The following is a 19,469-nucleotide window of genomic DNA, read 5'->3' on the forward strand; positions in this document are numbered from 1 at the left end:
TCAATAAACCAAAGTGTGAGTTTAATGATAATCTCATGATAATCCTTTGTCACTCATTGTCTCATGTAGGATGGGCCGGCTTATCTGCATTCTTGGCTGACAGGTCATTTCTGAGGAATATGCTCAAACCCAGTAAAGCAATATCAGGCAGGACGACCCCAGTATTTTCTTGGTGCTATATCTAAAGTCAATGAACTTTGAGAGAACTTCTTATCCTACTACTTCTTATCATTATCTTTACTTTCAACGATAAAAACACATGTACTTAGAAGATGCTAGAAGATAACAGCTGGTGATAAAACGTACACAATTTTTAATGAAACATTATCCTTTTGGAGTGGTGTTGTTTGTTGACATCAGACAGATGGCATCAGAAAAGGGGGCTGACCCTCCACCCACATCCCTGACCTCACCCGCTTCCAGCTACACGCCATCGGGTAAAAGAAAATGTAAGAGTCATACAACCACGCTAGTGACACGCTAGTCATATTGATCAAATACGTTAAATACCGTCCGCTACGTGTCAATGTGCGTGTGCCTCGCTCCTCTTGGTGGGAATATGTGCGCCAGTTTGGAACACAACAGGACTTCACATGTTGCCGTTGCCAAAAACACAACAACAGTCAACAACCGGGCAGACAAACACAGTTAGACACAGACACGGCAAAACAACGTCACGCCGACCTACCAGGTATGATCTTCATCTAAGAGACGGCACAGACAGGAAAAAGGTGAAGAAAAAGAGAGCTGGACAGAGGGGGAATGAAGAGGACAGGAGAGGCTCCTGTTTGTTTGCTCCGAACTGCCCTGTTTCTCCCTTGTCTTGAATTTTGACAGGCTGCGCCTGCTGCTCGGATCCGTCAGCCCTGCTCTCCCGTGGCAAAGGAGGAGGGACGACACACCAAGCCTGGGGAAGGGGGCAGGGGCGAGGGGCTCAGAGGACAGAGAGGGGTGGGTGGCCAGGGGGAGAGAGGGCTAAAGCTGACCCAGTGTTATAAATATCCCCCAGAGCCAGATGATCACACAGTGTCGCAGTTAGAAACTGATGGTAGTACTCTGGCGGGACACTTGGCTACATCCTCACCCTAGAGACAAGCCACCAGACACAAGAAGCGAGTTCCTCCTGCTTCTCTTTGATGGTGATGGTTTTGGCAGGTTTATTCTGTGATATTAAGTCACAGCTCACAGGCAGAAATCAGATCTCATTCGTGAGCTCTCTATCATAAGATAATTAGCATATGCCAGAGTCATCATTTGGGTATATTTCTGTCAGCACATACAAAAGTAGATCCTTGCCTACTGTACCAGAAAAAGACATAACATAATTAAGTATATGACGTTGTGTAATTGGCAGAAAATTAACAGATTAAGTCCAAACTATTCTGTTAATGAATGTCTAACTGTAAAGGGTTAAAAACTGGACATGTTTGCCCCCGTTATTGGAAAAAGGGAGCTGGTAATAACATTAAGTGGACAGAAATAGCAACACTGACAGTAAATACGAAAAGTGAGAGCTTACAGTGATGGAATATTTACTAAATCAGCATCACGGAGAGTTTAGCGACAGTCACTCGGAGAGCACGACCAGACCACTGAACCTTCATCCCCGCTTGCTTTTGGGATTACAGCAATGCACAACATTTTCTAAATATAGCAAGTTCTTCATATGTGTACGGTTTGGTCAATTGTGCCGTTGACAGCTGGCTCCGTTTCACTGCAACGCTAAAAGCAATTCCACACACTGTCTGGAGAGTAGAGCCAGGGACTAGCTCGTGGACACGAAAATGGTCGTGCCGTGGAGACGCTAAGGCAGCTACATCGAGAAACCATATAGGGAATTTAGAGAGGATCGCAGGGAATTTCTCCATCAACATCCTCATGCTCAGCATTCACAGACTCCTGAATTTAGCGGCCTCACGTCATTCGTACCATAGCTGAACGGTCTTATAAGCTTGTGTGCGTGGGGATGCCTTATCTCACTATACATCCATATATTCCAGAGATTCACTTTTGTAAACATGGGTGTCCTCTACTTAACACCCCAACCAAGCAGGTGTGGTGGTATCTCCTGAGTATACGCTCAAACTTGCCAGTTTATAAAGTACACTAGTAAAACATTTGAATGTAACAGTCCCGCACTAAATCTTAGAGAAGGTTCTGGTAATCAGCATTTGTTTAAAACGACGGTTTGTGGCACTAATGACTGGAATTACCGACATGCCAGCACTTGCTGGTGCTGTTTCAACATAAGTTGAAACATTATTAGAGTTGTGAAGCTAAGACTTAGTGCAGGACTGATATATTTGAATACTCACTATCGTACCCAATGAAGTGGCCAGCGGGTGTAGTTCAGTGTAAAGTGAGGTTCAAGACATAAAGGACACACACTTGAATGGACGTTAAACCGAGGCTAAAACATCTTTCAGAAATCTGAACATGTGGAGGAAAATCCAGCTCTCTCACAAAACTGCAGTCACATAAGTCAGCCCCTCTAATAAGGCCCATCATGTACCATGGGAAATGACTAACGTCACAAGCATCTTGGCCAAACCCTCAATATATTCCACATGTTATCGATCCCTCCGTTTCCGGGAGGGTTTGGCCTACAGGCGAGTTAACTGAAACATCGCCACAACAGATTTCTGTTTCTGCATCCCCCGTCTGGCCTCCAGTCTCTGTGTTGCAAAGGGCTGCTGTTAAATTTGATATCAAAGCCTCCGTGCTCGCCAGGGGCGTCGGTTCAAAAGTGGCAGCTAGTTGGAAGGCCACGCGCAGGCAGCTACTTACAGGGGATTATGTTATGATTTCTCACTATTGTGTGTAGCCACTTGTGCAAACACTATACTGTACATTGTGCTCAGACAGCACGGAGAGGATATCAGAAATGGTTTAACTATATTAGCTTTGGGATCACTTTTTAAATTAAGGTCACATTAATTGATTCTTGTTCTATATTTATAGAGTAACTACAGTTGTAACATCATTAGCTAGCACATAGAATTGCATTACCATATTTCTATTATCAAAATGCTTAGTGTATTTAGGTCTCTGAAATGTAATGACCATAAGTTCTGAATGTAATGTAGTAAAATAATCGTCGCAATTTCACAGGTGGAGTCAGCAGTAAAGGATAGGACACAGCAGCTAAGGTCATTTAGTTTGTTTTGAGCAAAACATTACCGGTGGCCAGCAGCACGACGGGCAGCCTGATATTTTACTTAAGCTGCCAACTCACAACATAATCTTTGAATAGGTAGTATGCATTTAAACTTTTGGTTATGTCCCTCTTCTTCTTTTTTTTTTTAAACTTTTTTCTATTTTTACTCGAAACGTTCAAGCTCATAATTCAAGTTCGAGAGATCCGGGTGAGTCACGACATTGAAATGACGTGCCGCCACAATGAAAGGCACGGAGCTGCAGCACACTGGGGCCGTTCATTTAACGGATCACACAAGTATGCATCGGGCATAATTTCAGAGATGAAAACATGGAGGACCTCGGTGGCATGTCTGGGATGTGATTTAGTCTAATTGCCGCTGGTGCCGTGTGTGGGCAGAGTATAAACAGTCTCTAAAGAGTGGCCAGTTTGTACAAAAACGCTTACTGCACAGCTTTTGTTCAAGCCCACACTGCCGCTTCCAATTCCCCAGAAAGTCAATATTTCCGATGGCAAAGTGCGTCCTTGAAAGTAGTTCATAAAGCACTTAAATCTTCCTTTTTCCGGATTACAACATGACTATGGCAAAGCAACATGAAAACAGAAACTTTAGCAGAACAAAAGGGGAATGCTGTACCTACTGGAAACACATCCAAGGGCGTGACTGAGACTGCTGACGGCCATTTAATTAGCCAACATACCAATAATACCACACAAAGGAGGATAACAATGCTTAAAACGGTATCTCCACAGCCCTATCTAACAATATACATCACATCTGAGGTATAACCCAAACCTGCTTTTCAAAACAGGGCACCATTAAATCTGTATGACAAAAAAATCAAATCAAAAAAAGAGGGCGTGCACATCATCTGTTTTGAAATATGTATTCTATGAAAAAACACCCCTGACCGGAGCTGTAGCTTTGGGATGACAGATGAAAATGGTTTTTAATGGACAGCAGATGTCAGCAGTGCGCTGCTGTGTCCATCTCTGAAAACATCCTGTCTAACACCAGCATGCAAAATAAGGGGAGAGATTGAAATCTCACTGTTAGTCCAATGAGTGTTAAGTCAAGGTTTTTATAGATGCTGAAATGCACAAGGAGTTCTGTTGTGTTTGTGATGGGTTGCATGTGTTGTTGCTCTTGTGTATGGGACCCATAAAGATTTTTATCCAACTGCCAAAAGGAGTTATTTTTCCTGATGAGAGCCACAGATCGAATAAAGGAACTAGGCTGCTAATTGAATCCAGATCTACCGTCACGTGTGGATCCAAACAAACACACCCAAAGAGATGTGAGCAAGCTATTCCAACTTCCTGGCTCTTTGTCCGTTGCTGACACCCACAATAGTCTACGCCCATGCACAGTCCTCCCCATACTCCTACAAAAAAATGTGCACCAGAGTTCAAATAACAAATGATTAGACTTGTGACAGTTGCAAAATATTGTCATTAACATCATCCAAAATCTGGAGTCACATGAATATTCTTCAGCATCCTGATTTAATATGAGCAGCACGGGTTTCACTTCAGCAAAGCTAACCACAGCACCATGTGGCATCTTGTTCTGGATTTCCTTATTTTTGAATACACCCTAGGAGGACAGCACGGTTCAGTTATCACATAGTCTACATAGCTCCCATATCCTACGCATACCATTGCATAATGGTGTGCAAGGGGCACGGTTATCTCCCAAACGAGACTGAAAAGAGAACCAAAAAACAATAACAGAACACCAAGCCAGTGCCAAGAACATAATTTAACAGGAGCAATGAGAAGAAAATGCTCCCAAAAGCACCACACCCCCTTCTCTTAGTCAGTTTGGCTCTGTCTCTTGCAACCGTCTCTGCAGGGAACAGGCGAGGCTGAATCTCAGCAAACAGCCCCACCTTGCTGGAATGACAACAGGTCTGGATATTCCCACTGGCAAACACTCGAGATCGCTCCAGAGATTACTGTTTTCACTCAAACGGTGCAAACTGGAATTCCCCACATGCCCCCAAAAAGGGGAAATGATATATTCAATAGAATGATAACGGATGCATGTAAAAAGTGAGGAAGGTTATAGATTAAATTTTAAGTTGTCAATAGGTTATTTCATGTCACTTTGTATAGAAAATGAATCTATGTCATAACCTATGTCATAACGCCAGCGTGAAATCTGTCATGACAATGTCCTGACTACACTAAGGGGCAAGCTACAACAGCGTTACCGATACTCCATCTATTTTCACACACTGATAATTAAATCACACCCACGTCTAAATCGTCTCTTCTCAACATCTCACTGCAGCTATTCCTAAAGAGAGACTACCTCTGGTCCACAAGGCAAAATAGAAGCTGGGCTCTGTATTATATGACTTTAAAACTATAAACTGTAATCAGATCACCCCAAATGACCCAAATGAATACTTTCGAGGACGAGTGAGGGGGAATTAAAGAATGGGAACAGTATTCAGAGAGCTGTAAGTACATGATAGTGGGAAGCAACAATAGAGCTGTCACATATCACATATCGTACCTAAGACCTCCCACACTTCAAGAAAGAAAGGTGGGAACGGAGATGCAAAGGGCAATTACATCACAGGCTTAGAGAGATTAGGACAAGAAAGGAAGTAGGTTAACTGGCACGTATTCAAACCTTCCACGAAGTTGGGCCATGTCTTCTCCTCTGGCTCCTCAAGCGAGTGGTCCCAGTCTGCCTCAGGTGAAGCCCCTTGCACCCTGACATCTGCTGCCCCCGACAAAAGTGCCCGTTCTATGGCGATCGCTTCGAGAACGTCCAGGTCCAGTTCTTCTCCTTCCACTTCAGGTTGCACAGGTGGAGGAGGGGACTGCTCTCCCGTCGCCTGAGGGCTAACAAGCTGTCTCACTTCAACTATCTCCTCTACCACAACAATTTTCTTCCTCATTGCGGCGTCTTCTATGTCAGTAGCTTTGGACTCAGAAGTGTCCACCAGGTGAGGCAGGTCAGGCTGGGATACGGGTGTGGCAGTGGAAGAGGGTGTGTCCTCCAAGTCCCTCTTCTTCTCTTCCTTTCGCTTTAAGACTCCGGTGACAGAGAGCCTTTCCTCTGTGCTGCACTCTGCTGCTTGAGTGGCTGAAAGTTGTGCAACTCTGGGAGGCTCCTCTCGCCTGGTGAGGGGGCTGGCCTGCGTCTGAGCTGCAGCTGCCTCTGCTGTTACCGCTGGTGCTGGTGACGTTAATGCTCCGGCTGCGGGTGCTTCCCTCACAGTGTTGGATGTTTCTAGTTTCAGAACCTCCCGCTTGACTTTTTCAGCAACGAGCACTTCTGGCTCCACCTCCCCTTTGTCTGCCGGGGCCTCAGAGAGCACAGCTGCAGCCTGCATTACTTCCTCACTGCACATTCTTTGGGGAGTCATCTTGGGGGAAACATTCGTTTCTATCAGTTCAGAGGCCGTGACAGAGCTGTCTTTAACTATGGCCTTGGGCAATGGTGCCTGTTCACTAGATGGCAATTCCTGTGTTTCAGGCAAAAGAACAGACTTTGTAGTCTCTGTTTCTGGTGCTTTAGATTGCTTTTTCCCTTTCCCTTTCTTTTTTCTTTTTGAGGGTTCCTCTGTAGTTTCCTCTGTATTTATTGGGGATTCAGTCTCAAATGCGGGTTTCTGAGGTTCTGACGTTACAGCAGGGGTTTTCTCTTCAGGCTTAGGTCTTGATTGTGTAAGTTGACTTGTTTTCTGCACCGTCACTGTTTCCACTTTGGTTACAGTCGCAGCCTCAGATTTCTCTGGCTCCATGTGGGGAGGACTAACATTTAACTTGCCCTTGGGGTATAATGGTCCCTGTATGATCTTGCAGGCATTGCTTTCCTCAAAATTTTCATTCACTTGCACATCCACAAGAGGCACTGTCGGCATATAATCCAGTGATAGTGATGCTTCTGAAGGAGTCTCAGCTTGTTCAACTTTCTCCACCTTTGGCTTACTATCAGATTGTTTAGGGGCGTCTTTAATTGACCCCTTGTCCTCAGTCTCAGTTTTCTCTACATCCTTTACACAGGTAGAGACAGTTGAATTCTCTGTTGCAATAACCTGGATAGTATTTTCTGCTACCCTCTCAGGGGATTTCTCCTGAGAGATTTTTTCTTTCTCCATCTTTGAGTCAGGAGTGTCATCAGCACTGGCACTCTTTGATGTCTCCGCTGAAGATTTCTTTTTCTTTCTCTTTGATTTTGAGCTTCCCTCAACCACTTGTTTCGTTTCTTTAACCACCTCCGTTATGGCAACAACTTCAGCAGGCTGAGATGAACTGGAATCTTCTTGCATTTTTGCGGCGCCATGTGCTGACACATTAGGGGCCTCTTGTGGCAGTACTGTTTCATCTTTCTTGACATCAGGAGTCACCTTAGCATCAGTTTTCACCTGCTCTGAAATTATCTCTGTTACTGTAGTTGTCGTTGTAATGGTGGTGCTTTTTACTTCATGTTTTGGAGATTCAGTTACTGTGGTAATTTTCAGAGGAACTTCGTCAGTTTTAGGCTTTGCAGAGAGATCCTCTGAGGTTACTTTAACTTTGGAGAGTACCTCTGTTGCTTCAGCAGACTTCACTGGTTTGCTAGTGGTGCTGTCAGTTTTATGTTTGGTGGTCCTCTCAGCAGCTGTCTCCATTTTCAGTGGCTCTTCCTCAGGTTCAACCGCAGCTTGGGTTTTCACTTCTTTGGATTTAACTGATTCATCATTACCCTTTGATTTCTTAAGTTTCCCTTCTTTGACATCTTTATTAACAGGTTTTGGAGTGACAGTGGTGGTTGCAGCAGTGCCATTAAGAACCGTGGAGGTTTCCTTTGCAGACGCCTCTGCAGATTTAACTGTATCAACAGTGATCTTTTTTGTCTTTTCATCCTTGACATCTTTTTTAAATGATTTGTTGCCGGAGGCAGTGTCCAAAGGAACTTTTGGGTTTTCCTGAGCAGATTCAGATGTAGTAACTGATTTAAGTTTCACTTTATCATTTGCCATTTTAGCAGTAGCAGAGACCTCTGCAGATTTAGTTGGATTCACCATCACCTTTTCTGATTTCTCCTCTTTGAATTCCGTTTCAGAAATCACTGCGGTATTTGAACTACTTGAGATCATCATCTTAGAAACTTTTACCTCGGCAGACTTTATCTCATCTCTTTTTCTCATCTCTTTATTCTGTATTTCTTTATTCATTGTAGCAGTAGACGGTTCAGGTGGTACCTTTGCTGTTGCAGCACCTGTAGTCTCAGCAACAGCAGCTGCAGTTAACGGTAGGGCTGTTTCGGGGGATATCAGAGTGGTCTGTGACACATCCTGTTTCAAAGGTGCTGTCTGAACAGGAGCAGGTTTTGACGCCTTCTGCTTCTGGACCTCCAACACTCTCCTCTCATGGGATGATGTCACTGGCTTCTCACAGCTTACATCAGGCTCCTGATGAACAACTCTTTTCACCCTGTTCTCCTCCATCAGAGTTACTTCCCTCCTGAAGCTGGTGCCCTCCCTGAAAAGAGGCTGTGGCTGTCCCTCCACTTCCCATGATACTTTTGGCTTGACTGGTTCTGCAGACGGTGGTCGACCCCTGAACCTGGGGGTCCTGTCAGAGTAATTCTCTCTTTCTCCAGGTGCCATCATCTTATGGCGGTAGCCTTGACGCTCTGCCAGTGCCTCATGGCTCTCTGCTTCAACCCTGCGCCCTGGCTTGGGAACATAAGACGTAGGTCCTTCAACAGATTGGACCCGGGAAGCCCGGTGGGCAATGGCCAGAGTGGCTGTTGGCTTCCTGATCCTCTGCAGGGAGGCAGGAACGATCTCAGGGGGCAGGCGGAGGTAGTCACGCAGGTAAACAATGCCATCATTAGTCAAGTACCAGTAGAAATGTCTCCAAGCGAAAGTTTCCTTCACATAGCCCCTGGACTTAAGAGACCCCATGGCACGGATTACTTGTAGGTTTCTTACACCTTGTATTTCAGGGTGCTTGATCTGAGGCCTCTTGTCCTTCTTGGCCACCATGACACCATCTCGAAACAGGACCTCATAGATGGCCCTTAGGTCTTGCAAGGGCATCAGCATTCCAGCAACCATTGTTCTTGATAACAATAAACTCTATCAAAGTACAACTAAATTGCACAACATCAAACAAGAAAAGTCAGACTGCGGCACGTTTTTGCGTGTGAAAGAATCCAGTAGCGAAGCCTTCTGTCATGTGCCTCTCAGTTCAATTAGGCAAAGTAAACCAACGAACAAGTCCTTGTAATATTTTTTTTTCCTTACTGTCTCTTCCTCCTGCTCTTGCTGGTCCTTTAGTTTGCCGTGAAGAAAATTAATATTCCTCTTTGAATTCTGACTTAAAGTCAAAAGCGAGGTAGTCCCCTCATACATTCAGGGTGGCTGCGAATGAACAGTCTCCGTTCTGCCGAGATGGCAATGACAGAATGAAGAGAGGCAGCGTGTGTGTGTGTGTGAGAGAGAGAGAGAGAGCGAGCAAGAGAGAGTGAGGCACACTTCTCCGTCCGGCTCCTCCTACCGTCTCTCTTTTACTTAGGAAAAAACTGACACGGAAAAAAAGTCTCACTAAAGTAAACAGTAATGCAGGAAGTCAAATGAAAAAAAAAAAAGTATCTACAACAAATTGTCCGAAATAAAGAAATAGTCAAATGAAGCACCTATGTAGCGCGGTTGAGCACATGTTCCGCGGCCGTGTGACTTTCACAGGGCCACACACCCACTTACAGCTCCAATATCATCTACACACATACACACCTCTAAACACACACTGCGACAGGCTGACACACACCCTCTGGTGTGTCATAAACACTGGCCCAATGAATGGGCTGTTCTAAACACAGATAAGTTTCTGTATAAGAAAGAGAGACGACCAGTTGGCGTACATCTATCCAGCCTTAAGGAGACTACTGTAGCTGGGCATCTATGTACGTAATTGGGTACATGGAGTCCAGTTTTACACATTTCGTGATCACGTATCACTGAAGAACTTTTTTTGTCTATACAAGTGGTGTGTCTTCAGATTTCATGTCCCACGCTCTATAAATTTAGAAAATAAATGCTCGGGACATTTGAAGACCTAATGTATTTTGGTCACCCTTAAAAAGGAGATAATGAACAAAGTGTTATATAGAGAGCATAAGACCAACATTACGTTTAATTCTATTCATATCTGTTTGGAGGGATTCCAAGCCACAGAGGGAACTAAACTAAATAGACCAATCTGTGTGCAGCTCATTAAAATGATGCAACAGGCTGTAAATCCACCTAAAGTTGTACTGCTGCGTAAGTTGGCTAACATTAGGGGTTCCCTCTGGGAACTAAGAATCTGTCTTGCCTAACTATATAAAGAACTGTGCATTATAGCTAACCTTTTCAGCACTACCAGGAACATGATATCAGATTTCTCTCCCTAGATCACTTCTCTCTTCTGTACATCTGTCTCCTGTTCGTCTCACAGTGTCAGAGAAAGTGTCCTCTCATTACCAGTGTCCAGCTGGAAGGTAAACTGACATTTGTCAGTTAAGAGAAGAGGAGCACATGTTCGCTCCTCCCATTGAAAAGATCTGGAATATAGAGAAAAAAAGTAGAGTAAGCAGATAGCGGTGTGCTCTAACATGGTGATCTGGTCTCAAAATTACAGCGGTGGTGGTGAATGGGTAGCCATAAAATGACGCATTCCCCCTGCTGTCTGAAACCACACACACTATTACACACTCTAACACTGGCGGACTAACTGTTTTTACTTTGTTTGCCATAGCAACAGTCAAATGAAGTAAACCAGGTCTGAGTAAGGCACATGTCTGTTCCCGTGAGCTGCAGCGGAGAACCGGGCCATAAATCTTCCGTGCTGGACAGCTGGACCCTGCTGTCATTTATTAGGCCACTAGGTACAAAGATACTGTAATGAACTGTTAACTAGTAACTTTCATTAGTAATCAAGACACTCCAACGTGGTCGGATTATATTTCCACACAGAGTTTCTGGCAGTGCTGCTGTGAACTACCACCTTTATTAACATATGACATTTATCATGTCAGGCAAGGAGGTCATGCCCCAGGCCATGTCCCGCACAGACTCCACCTAAAACTGAAAAGCTGTAAGAAAACTCTGTGATGCTCTATTGCGTTTGGCAGTGTATGCAAAGTGGATGATTTAGAATGCTGGGTGGAGCTGTCAGGGATGAACACAGGAATTCTCAGGTCTCCTGCACAAGGAAGACATTCCTCTGTATTACGAAACAAATCATATCATCGACATGCTGCAATTTGCAGTAAAGGAGAGGCAGTGTTTGTGAAATATGGTGCGTGTGTAACTACGCAAAGTGAGTTAGGTTTGTTCTGAAGCAATCTATCAGTCACACCTTTTGGTGTCTACTATGCAGTTTAGAATTCATGTAATAATATTTACTTTTTACTAAACTAAACTAAACTAAACTAAAAAAAAAAAAACCTAACATAAAGGAAGCAGCGTGAATCACTCTCAGTTATATGCCAATCAACTACACATTTAAATACAAGTTCAGAGTGAGGAGTAATTGGCATCGCCGTGCCTGGTGCCCTGCTCTCCTGGCGGCATTTGAGAGTGATTTCATGCACTGTTTATGCACAAAGTGCTCAGTGAACTTCAAACTTCCGACAGCGACCCCATTCCTGGCTTAAAGCCCAGTCCCTTCATTCATCCACATATTAAGTATGTTCACTTCAACAGAGATACTGTATCTCTAGGCCTGGGCACCTCATGTTTGAGGTAGCATTAGCAACCTAATGCTCTAAATCTGACTCTCAGGAGGGAATGGGCCTAATTGTATTCAGACATTGCACCACCACGCCAGCCACAAATGGAAGGACAATGTGATTGGTTGGTGGAGAGTTTCCTAAAAGTTTTCCTGGAGAGGAGTCCGCTTCTGCTGCTACGTTTGAGACCGCCACAAATCCCCAGAATAGATATGTCACCACTAGCTGAGGGTGGCTGGTGTAATGTAAAGGCCCGCTGCTTGGGGGTGGGGGGGGGTTTACTATACTGATATCAGATCCAGGCCACTACAGCCACTTCCAGGGAAAGCAAAGGTCAGCACGAAGAAATTAGTGACGTTAAAACTGTGTCAAAAGTTAGTTAAAGTGATGGGCCCTCATATTAAAATCACATACGTACATAGTTGACATGTTAAGATACACAACCTCCAACTTTACTCCATGCTTTTCAGAGGATACTTTCTCGTCCTGCAATGAGCAGTAATTGCTGCTATTGTTTACCTTTACCCATACAGATAAGCAGTGCGTCAAGGTTGTTGTACCGGTTATATGAGAGTCCAATTACAATACTTCACGTACCTCTCACAATACAGTGTATAAAAAGTTAGACAGTAAACATGCTTTACAAACCACATATTCCTATCTATAAGCACTGGGCAAGCAAAATATGATAAAACCAGGAAAGGTCTTGCATGTTTGCACTCACTTATTGATTGGTTCTGTTGGGCTGTACCAGTACTGAGCTAAATGCAAAAGTCAATGTGCTAACATGTTACATTAGTTCCTCTCACGAGTTTCATGTTTCTGTTTGTGATAATTTTTTTTTTTTAACCGAAACTCTCGTGGTGGCACTAGAGGAAAATTCAGTGTACCACCAAATTTACTAGTGTTTTGGGACTGATGGATAGTAAGTGTATAACTGGTCAAACATGTAACTGCAAATCAAACATAAGCTGTGCCAACAACAGCTCTTAACATCGGACTCACTTGGTTCACTGGGAGCCATTACTAAGAAATGGATGCTCAGGAATTGTCACATTTTTCTGTATCCAGCCAAGACTCTACCAACGTTCCCATACCTGCTGCCTGTTACTGTCACCTTCGTGTTCCTACTAGGAAGTAGGAACTTGGAAGCTGCACTTGAACCGTTTGTCCATAGGACTTTTATGTCCATAAGCAGCTATGCAAAATGCATGCTATTGTTTTAGTGTGAACCAAAACTACTTGCTCTTCCAGTCATAACATGCACCTAAGCTACTGTTTATTTTACTACCCTACTATTGCACCACTTCACTTATCAATTTACACTCATTAATTGGAAAGCCTATATATACCTCGGTGAAAGCCTTAACCTCCATATAAAGCTGTTTCTAACAATCTGTAACGTTAGCACATTCCTGGGATGGGTGTTTGTGCTCCACATGCACTGTGTCAGGGGGCACAGCGGACTCAGACTCTGGGGTCACTCTCTTAACCACAACCTGCCAGGAGACAGGCTCCTCCAATAAAAATAGGCTTATCGTTCAGATAAAAATGGAGCTCTCTTGCATTGCAGGGTGATTCATCATTAGAGTAGACTAGGGAAGTGATTCACTTTCTGTTTTATTTTAACTGCTTTTTAGTTTTAGGCCAGCCATCCCAATTAAAGGGTTTACTGTGTTCTCATAAAAGCAAAGGGGCTGGTGTATGGCCAGCTATATCATGTAACTTAACTCTAAATGTTGATAACCTGGTAAGATTGACTCCAGGTGGGAACTGGTCCCTGGGTGTAATTTGAATGATCTAGTCGGGCTAATTACAGACGACTTAAAAGGAACTGTGTGTTCCCAAAGGACCCAAGAGGTTGGTTTGAAGGATGTTGGATAAACAAGACAAAACCCCAAAGCTCTATATACAGTAAGCTGCAGTGCCAAACACAAACCCAGAAGTGCAGAAACCACAGATTTGCTAGAAAACAAAGAAGCACTGTGTGTAAGGAGGTGGAGAGCGTGGAAGTGGAGAGCGAGAGAGAGGTGTCTTTGGCATTCCTCACTGTGCTGTGAAAATAAATAATCAACTGAGACAGATGCAAGGGCAAATTAGGGTAGAAGTAGAGAAAACCTTTGCTCTGTCCAAGACTGAGGGGCAAGAACAACAGAAAAAAATGTAATGCCCTGAGATGAAGATTGTGTGGGAAGTGTTGTTGTTGGTTTGCCAACTTAAACTTTACTTGCCTCATAAATATCTTTGGAGTTATACAAGTGCCATTACGAGCAACTGCGGCGTATGGCAGTCTCCTTTTGTCTGACATAAAGTTTGTGCGTTAAAAGTGAAAGAATTAAGCATGGACTCATTTTAAAGGAAAGGTTAAGCTCCACCAATATAAAACTGGGCTGACGTCACAAGAAGAATAGACTACTGTTTGAATAGAGTAGGAAATGCCAACTCGAGGATTTTGTTTTACCAATATGTGCAGTGCACATGGAAAATCTATAAACTGTTGTGAGTTGACGGTAATTTAATAATAAAAAAAAAAAAAAAGAAGAAACGGCCTTTTTTAGGTACTTAACTTCACAAGTCACGGATCACACTGACTTCTCCTTTTCCAGAGTGGAAAGAAATTAAGTCACGGATTATGTCTCCCTTCACACTCCTTACCAGCCAAAAATGAGCAGGAGCACACGAGAAGTTTGCCAAGTCCCTTTCAAGCTGACTTACCATCTCTCTCGCAAGTTGTCTGTCATGTGCGTAGAGGTCCTGATGTGTCCAACCTTGAAACGCCCCCTGCGGCCTCTCAAGCTTGGACAACAGCCTGCTGATGAGGGGGTAAATGGGGGCAGACTGAAAGCCAAAGCAGCATAAGCTCGCAGACTGTGGTGTTCCCTATTGCTTATGAAAGGATATATTCAACACATTTTGAATCTATTATCCAGCACTTTGTGAAAGGGGGACGGTAGTATTCTGTAGAATATTGCAAACGAAGCAGCATTAAAGTCGGCGACTTAAAATAATAGAAGTCAGCCTTCGGCGGTGAATTCTGCAAACAGTCGGGGACGACAAAAACGCTTTGTGCTGTAAACAAGTTCCAGGAGTGAGATCTGGACAGAAAATTCAAACCAGCTTTCTACTCCCCTCTATTCTCTCTCCTGTGACAGCCGTATGCCAGCTCAGCTAGGGCAGCCAGGGATCACAATCAGCATGCAAGAGATGTATTACACCATTTAGGAGGTGGAACTGCTGTTGCACAAGACAGATCCACAATACTCTCGACTCCCCGTTTAACTCCCGAGACACCAGATCCCAAAATGCGAAAAAGATAACATGTTGATGGATATGGCCACACCTCTTTTGTGACATAAGCTTTAACCTGACCAATGCAGAGAATCCCATACTTGCCGCCTCTCTCCTCAGCCTCCACTACTGTAGTGCAACCACTTACCTTTCCTCGCGCTGAGCCAGAAGCGATCTCCAAGAGGGTCTCCTCTCTCCATACTGCTGGGATCTGACATATCACACAAAGGCCTCAGCGGCTACGTGAAAAAAAAACTCAACACCTTCTCTCCGCTTCCACCATACAGTCAGAACAACACTGCTACTCCTTCTTATTTGCCCCTGTGGGACCCACTGCCTGTCCACAGATCAACATGGCATGCAAGATGGGCCTAAAAAAGAGAAGGAACGGGAGTGGAGGGGTACTTTCAGGGTAGGGAGGGTGTTTGGGAGGAAAAAAAAAAAGAAAAAAGAACAAGGGAATCTTTTCATCTCTGTCCCATAAATGCTGAAGAACATCTACAGCATAAATCGTCGGGGCCTTGCCAGGCTGGACACATCCTCTCTGCTGCCACGGATACCCTGCCCCACGTCCCATACATCTGAAATTGCCCACGCTTTATTCCGGCAACAGCTAACCGGGAGATACACACTGGAGGCGTTGTTCACGGAACCCAGCAAATAATAGCTGCTGAGATTAAGATGGAGGGTGAACACCGGAGGGGGAAAAAAAGACAGAGAAAGACAGAAAACAAAGACGTAAAAGTCAGTCAGCATAAGGCACCAAGGCGCCCATAATGCACCCAACAACAACTCTAGCTTTGTCTCACTTATTCTTCAGTTTATGGGAGAGCAATTATGCCTTTTGTGAGAAAAGCAGTGAGTAAACCTTACCACTGGAATCAGATATTAGCAAACCAAAGGAGAAGCTTCCAACCGTGCAGAGCTCCAATGCAAATTCTCTTTCAGTGTGCAAACAATCGACTGGTGTGACTATATTTCGACAGACTCTCACAGCTAACAGCAGTGTTTTGTTTTGTTTTTTATTTCTTTTTTATCAGTTCTGGCATGTTTCCCGTAATTGACGCTGGTCCTGAAGGGTACAAAGAGACATAAAGTTAAAACTGGAATGAGCGGGAGTACACTGAAGCATTCTGTTCAGACTAAACTGTCAGGCGATTAACCTGTCAAAACAAGATTTTCCCTGCTTCATTGAGGGTTTTCCACAAAAGATGTTAGTTCAGTAAGTTTACACACACCAATGCGTCAAACAGCACATCTGTGCTTAATACAGTCCTCGTGCAATGTGCAGTGTAAACTGAAAAAAAGTGATTGGATACTACAACCCTTCTTCCTGCCTAGAGTGGCTGTGACTGTGTCTATATATTACTCTAATCTATGAGATGAGGGAGAGCATTCACACACTGCAGCTAATATGAAACTAATTTGAGGTTTCCGCTATCTGAATTAGAAGAATCAAGCAGTGTTTATACTACAAAATACTCCACCACACCAAACACGCCAAAGCTTAGCAAAGACAACACAGCCCCAGAAGAAAGACAGAGGACTTTTACCCATAAAGACTAACTTTGGACGCCTGTTTTATTGGCTAACTCAGACTGCAACAGCTTTTTAGTACGTTACACAACAAGAGAATTATATTATACAGTATGAATGTGACCCGCACAAAATGGAGCTCCGGTATGGTTTGGGAGTAGGGTATAAAATGGCAGTACGTAGTACAAGGTCTGGCAGTGCCAGCCAAGAGGGACCAGTCTGTTTGTGCCACTCAGATAAAGTGACTCACGCTCTGGGCGGGTTAGTTTATTCCTCAAATGAAAAAGTCGCAAAAGAGGAAACATCTGAGCGAATATGAAAATGTGTCCCAGACAATACCACAAATTCATGTTTTCTCGAAGCAAAGGAGCAAAGAAATTAATATTTCTTCCATGAGTCAGCGTCAGCGAGTCACACAAAGGAGTGGCCAGGGATTTGGTTGCCGCGGCAACACAGCCCACAGGTTAGGCAAATACCATGTGCTGTCCGCGGACGAGGTTCCCACTGAACACGGGCTCGCCACTGCCGCTGCCACGGGCAACCGGCTATCAAACAACAAAACCTGACACAGGATCCGGGCTCTGGCCTTCCTGACTGACTGCCACGGCGCGCAGATTTGCATTGTAACCTGAAGAGGCCGAGCTTTATTTTTAGACAGGCATCCTGACAATCAGCACCTATTAAAAATACAGGCAAACACAATATAGGTGCTCTTCACGCACACAGACACACAGAAAGGTGATTTATTGTCCTGCCTCCCATAAAACCCCTCCATCTGGTGAGAATGAATCAGTTGCATTCTTTCCTTCCTCAGAGCAGAGGGAAAAAAAGACTGCATGAGCTGCTTCTTTCACCAAAGACAGACTTGTAGTAAACCCACTTAGTGAGTTTGTGAGCGGGCAAAGAAAAGAGTCATTCTACCCTAGATTTAGAATCCAGTTACAGACAGCGGTGACTCATTATCTTTATAATAATCTCTGTGACTTTCAGAAACTGGCTTTCCCTGTGTTGAAGCACCCACTAGAGGGCCCTTGTAGGACCTTAATGCAAGAGAGAGCAAATGTATTTCTGACAGACAAGATGTTTCATTTGCACTGAAGCACCAAATGTCAAGGCACCCTCTTGAAATCTGTGCCTTTCAGATTTTCACTTCCTGAAATCCTGTCATTCCAACACTGAGAGGACGGAGCAAAGCACCAGCAGGTATGAAGCCAGTCCTTCGCTGTCGGTATGACATTCATGCGACAGAAATGTTGCAGAGATGAGATTTAATAGACGTGTAAGTGTTTTCTTTGCAGTTTTTTTCACATTACTCCATAAAGCTAAGGAATGCTCTGGTTGTCTGGCGTTACAGCTGCGTAGTAAAGTTTCTGCATTCAAAATTTACCCGACATGTCCTCTCATGCAAAGCTGAAGCAACAGCCCGGCACTGATGTCAGAAACAAGGCACAATACAAGTACAAATATTAACCTTAGGGTGAGATATGTTACTAATTATGCTTTTTTTATTCCTTCTGTAGTGTCTGCAACAGTCTAAGGTGGAAGAAAAGATAAACCACACCCAGATCTACAGTGCAGCCGCGTTAATATAACACCTTGTAGTCTGCAGTTAAAGTTCAAAGCGTTCACTGGAAGCAATAATCAGGTTCACTTTAACACAGATAGCTCTAAATTTATAATGGTCAGATAGTTGCATTATAATTATCCACCATGCGCCAGGTCACAACCCCCCCGCCTGCAATTCACGTGTCCGTCCTCATTCCTGCAGGAGATGACCACCCGCTTTCCTCTTCGCCTGTTCTTATCAGCACGGCTCAATTGGCTCCGCATCCTGTCGCCCACCCCTCCCCACCACCGCTGTGACAACTACAACTACAACCCGCGCATTTAAAGACAGAATAACAGTCCAAACAATAGGCGAGCTTCCCTTCCCTCAACGGTAATAAACACCAGCAAGAAGGGGCCGCGGCTCTGGCGGCAAACAATGCGCTGGACTCGTTCACCGCTGCTGGCACGTAAGAGCATGAAAGATCTGCGATGTGAAAGTCCGCAGTAGTAGCAGTCTCAAAAAGAGTTTATCCTTGAGGGAGTGTGGCCAACGTGGGGACTAAACAGGGGAGTAATTGCAGCCAACAGGCTATCAAGTAACTCGCATGAGAGCAGCTGTTATGTTTAAACAACCTTCTTTTATGATACAGTACTAGCAAAAACACAACAACACATTATAATTTTAAAATTTAAAAAATTTTTAATCATTAAACTTATGTGCTGCGAAAAACTGCAGGGCCATTCTGCAAAGCATAGGCTTAGTCTCAGGCTAAATAGGCTCTTGATGTAAAACTGAACTCAACACCAAGGTGTCCTTCAGAGTGAAACGCAAACCAGTCAGATCCAGTTTAACAATTGTCTATCTGGCTTTGTCAGATTGCCATGGCTTTGATGTGAGGCGCGGCCACAGTGATAGCTTGCCGTCAGGTGAAGAAACACAAACTGGTGCACATTTGATGCCACTCAGGTGACACATCTGTAAGATTACATCAAGCTTATCCAAACATTGCCGGGGGGGAAAAAGAAACAAAAAATGCGTGGAAGCTCAAGTTTGCCACCGTCTTGACGTTAGCCGACTACAAACACACGTTCTTTGCATTTTTGCTTTGTGAGTCAAGATCTGAGCATCTGAACGAACCATTGTTCACCGCCACCCTAACTCTCAAACGGACGCCTGTTGCAGCAACGTTTCAGCCCTTATCAAGCACTTAACAC

The 19,469-nt window shown here is 44.2% G+C and overlaps 1 protein-coding gene across 8 annotated transcripts in view; it reads right to left on the reverse strand.

Moving 5' to 3' along the window:
- LOC125015961 (plectin-like) overlaps positions 1-9,836 on the reverse strand; it is a 59,482-nt gene extending 49,646 nt beyond the window's left edge. For 5 of the 8 annotated variants that reach the window (XM_047598080.1, XM_047598076.1, XM_047598081.1 and 2 more), the window contains exon 1: positions 5,802-9,836. In XM_047598080.1, the coding sequence (XP_047454036.1) occupies positions 5,802-9,225 (3,424 nt within the window). In that variant the 5' untranslated portion in view covers positions 9,226-9,836. The remainder of the gene's footprint in view (positions 1-5,801) is intronic. The other 3 variants (XM_047598078.1, XM_047598077.1, XM_047598079.1) reach the window with 2 other exon arrangements.
- Between the last annotated feature and the right edge of the window lie 9,633 nt (positions 9,837-19,469).

Source organism: Mugil cephalus, chromosome 11, assembly GCF_022458985.1.
Source record: "Mugil cephalus isolate CIBA_MC_2020 chromosome 11, CIBA_Mcephalus_1.1, whole genome shotgun sequence".
In the NCBI taxonomy this organism is placed as follows: Eukaryota; Metazoa; Chordata; class Actinopteri; order Mugiliformes; family Mugilidae; genus Mugil; species Mugil cephalus.